Here is a 3108-nt window from a genome sequence, read left to right on the forward strand (position 1 = left end):
CAAAAATATACCAAACTTTAACATGGAGTACCACATGTTGTATGTGGGGCGTAGAAAAAATTTCAAGATGGAAAGAGGAAAAAAATTATTATTTTGCTGAGTGTCAAAAAAAACATTCGGCAAACCCCACTCTTTGCCGAGTGTTTTTTTGACACTCGGCAAAGTCCATCGTTTGCCGAGTGTTCTTAGCCCGGCACTCGGCAAAGAGCTTGTTTGCCGATTGTCCGAAAAAAAACACTCGGCAAAAAAAACACTCGGTAAATTTAAGGTTTCCGGTAGTGTATATATGCATAACCCAACACAAGGAGGTGTATTGATATGCGCTAGTTTCATACAATTAAGCAAGTAGTTCTGAAACATGCAAATGCAAGTATCTAGGACATCAGTAGACAGAAGTGTTGAAGCCAATCACTCAACAGGCCAAGCCAATTTGCTGATGACAAACTTGCACCTTCCATAATAAGAAGAGTAACACCAAGTGACACGGTCGCTGACATACTATCTAGCCGTAGCTTAGTGGCGTATGATCTCTACATGCCACAGCGTGGTCTCGATGATGTTGAAGGTGCACAGGTCGCCTGTCTTGAGCCTGTTCTCGTGGCAGAAGCTCTTCCAGCCATCTCCTCGAATGCAGCAGTAATTCTTGTATGCGACTCCATGAACCTTCCATGACCTGGTGCTGTCCATTTCCGTCTTTAGTGTGATTGTGCAAGTATTCTGGAACCCAATCCTGCGGCAGAACTTCATCGGCAATGACTGCAAGCATTGTGATGCAACAACTGATTTCATTAAGCATCAACATTATATCATATGGAATGAACTAGATTCTAGTTTGTTTATTGGAATGAACCAGATTCTAGTTTGTGAAGCGAAGCTTCAGGGATGTGGATAAAAGAGGGATTATAGATAGAAGGAAGAAGAATATAAAAGATATAGGATTCGAGGTGTATGGTCTATACATTATATCATAAAAGAGGCAATGTGATAAAGCGTCAATATAATTAAATAATAAAAGAGAGAAGTGGTCAAGCAGACTGAAAATTGAGCTTACTAGAAGGCACTCTAGCATGGAGGTGGTGATCTCTTTCCTTATCCAAGATGATGGTTCAATCTGATAGTCAGGTTTCTTCAGTGACGGTTTCGCGTTCAAGAAAGTCACTGAACTTTTTGGCGTCTTGTTTTTTTCACTGCTTGATTTCTCATCATTGTCTTTACGTTTCCTGATGGGAGAAGGTGATTCTTGTTGCATTTCAATATCTGTCAATGTGGAGAAGACATAAGCAGATGTTCATATATGTCAATAGAGTCAGTAATAAAAAAAAATCAATTCTTTTTCTCACTTTGGTTAATTCCAGCATCCTTGTTCTTGAAATCTTTCTGGCATCCACTGAGCCCGAATGCTTTGAATTTGAAAACCATGTTCCCTTCATATCTCAAGAGCAAAATGTCACCTTTGGATATTCCATGAAACTCCAGAAACTGTGACCAGCCACCTGCGAAGAACATTCCTGATTGATCGTTCTCAAGTTCAATCTGCCAAAATTTGCCAAGGGGGCTGAAAATGACAGCTGTTCGGCTGTTCAGGTACTCTTCAGTGACATAACGTTTCACAAACCTAGCAGGGATTATCTGTAATGACATATATGAAAGTAGAAACTGTTAATGATACATCTCAAGTCTAAACATTTAAGGAGATGTCTAGTTTGAGCAAAACATAGTATCTGGAAGAGTTTGCAGACCATCTTCTCTGTGAAATTGGGGTAAATAATCCTGATGAACTGTGGCTTACAAGAAACCCCTTTCCTGCTTCTGGATGCCATAACTGAAGAAAATGTGAGCTATAAATATCAGTACAAATTGAAAATCATAGTATTTGATAATTATTAACAATAAAGTAGCCAATAAACAAGATACATAAATACGCTATACATGATGACCAGTTCAACTGTAATTTAAGGGACCATTTATAACCCTGAATTCCACAGAACATTTGTATGAATTTCAAAGGAAAGTATTCTACCCTTCACAAAGTGTAATATACCGGGGAAAAAGTGTATGATAATAATTTCTTAATGATAGGCTCTAATGCCATTTTTCAACCTTATGCGCCACCAGACATTTCTAATCCCTTATTGAGGTAGATTTATGATCTACTTCCCAACCAAATATTTTCCTACAGGCATATACTTCCCTATCCTAATTTAATATGAGATCAATGTTTCAATTCGTCCGAGAAAGATATCAAATGGACTACAATTTCTGCACTCAAATCTTGGAATCTGAAAGTAATCTTTTCAGTCCTCAGCTGATCAAAAAAAAAGTACCGAAACTAGCATAATCTTGTAATCTGGAAGTAAGAATCCTTACGTGCCGGAGCTGATTATTACGAATTAAAAAAAAGCCGAAAACAGAAATGTTATGTTCACCTGCAGCTGGAGCGGCGAACTCCTTGATGCAAAAGCTGGTGTCGAACGCCTTGAAGGTGAGCGCGCCGCCGCCCTCGTGGCGGAGCACGACGAACCATCCGACGCCGACGCCGTGCGCCGCCAAGAATCCCGCCCACCCGCGGCCCAGGAACGCGCCGTCGCCGTCGCGGCCGACCTCCACGCGCCACACCTTGCCGAACGGGCTGACCACGAGGGCCGTCCCCCCCGGCGCCCCTTCGCCCACGCCGCCGCCGGCGTCGAAGCACCCGGCGAGCTCGTCGGAAATGCGCTGCACGCGGCCGAGAATCAGTGAGTTCAGTAGACCGTCCGTCAGGTGAAGGGTCGGCGCCTGAGTGAGCTCGAGGGCGGCGATCGAGGGAGGCTGTGCTTACCATCTTGTGGAAGGACGGAGGCACCAGCACCTTGAGCTGCTTGGCCACGGCGCGCGCGCCGGCGTTGCTTCGCGATGAAGGCATGGCGACGGTAGATGCCGTGGAAGACCAAGCGACAGTACTGTGCGGAACTGCGGGTGGCCTTGATCGCCTTCGAGTAAAGCAGAGGATCACGGAGCGACGGTTCGTTGCCTTCTTTAATTAGGTTATTATTACTCATCAACAGCGAAGGTATCCCATATCTAAGAACAACTCCAATAGTAAAGTTAAAATGCTAACTATCAGGTTAT

The 3108-nt window shown here is 43.5% G+C and overlaps 1 protein-coding gene across 1 annotated transcript; it reads right to left on the bottom strand.

Moving 5' to 3' along the window:
* Positions 1-388: 388 nt before the first annotated feature.
* On the bottom strand, positions 389-2908 carry LOC101769150 (putative B3 domain-containing protein Os04g0347400). Its single transcript, XM_004977831.2, has 6 exons — positions 2819-2908; positions 2427-2715; positions 1740-1822; positions 1341-1629; positions 1052-1257; positions 389-756 (listed from the first exon to the last, which is right to left on the bottom strand). The coding sequence occupies exons 1-6, from the start codon at positions 2900-2902 to the stop codon at positions 514-516; spliced, it is 1194 nt and encodes a 397-aa protein (XP_004977888.1). The 5' UTR covers positions 2903-2908; the 3' UTR covers positions 389-513.
* Positions 2909-3108: the final 200 nt, after the last annotated feature.

Source organism: Setaria italica, chromosome VII (assembly GCF_000263155.2).
Source record: "Setaria italica strain Yugu1 chromosome VII, Setaria_italica_v2.0, whole genome shotgun sequence".
Classification (NCBI taxonomy): domain Eukaryota; kingdom Viridiplantae; phylum Streptophyta; class Magnoliopsida; order Poales; family Poaceae; genus Setaria; species Setaria italica.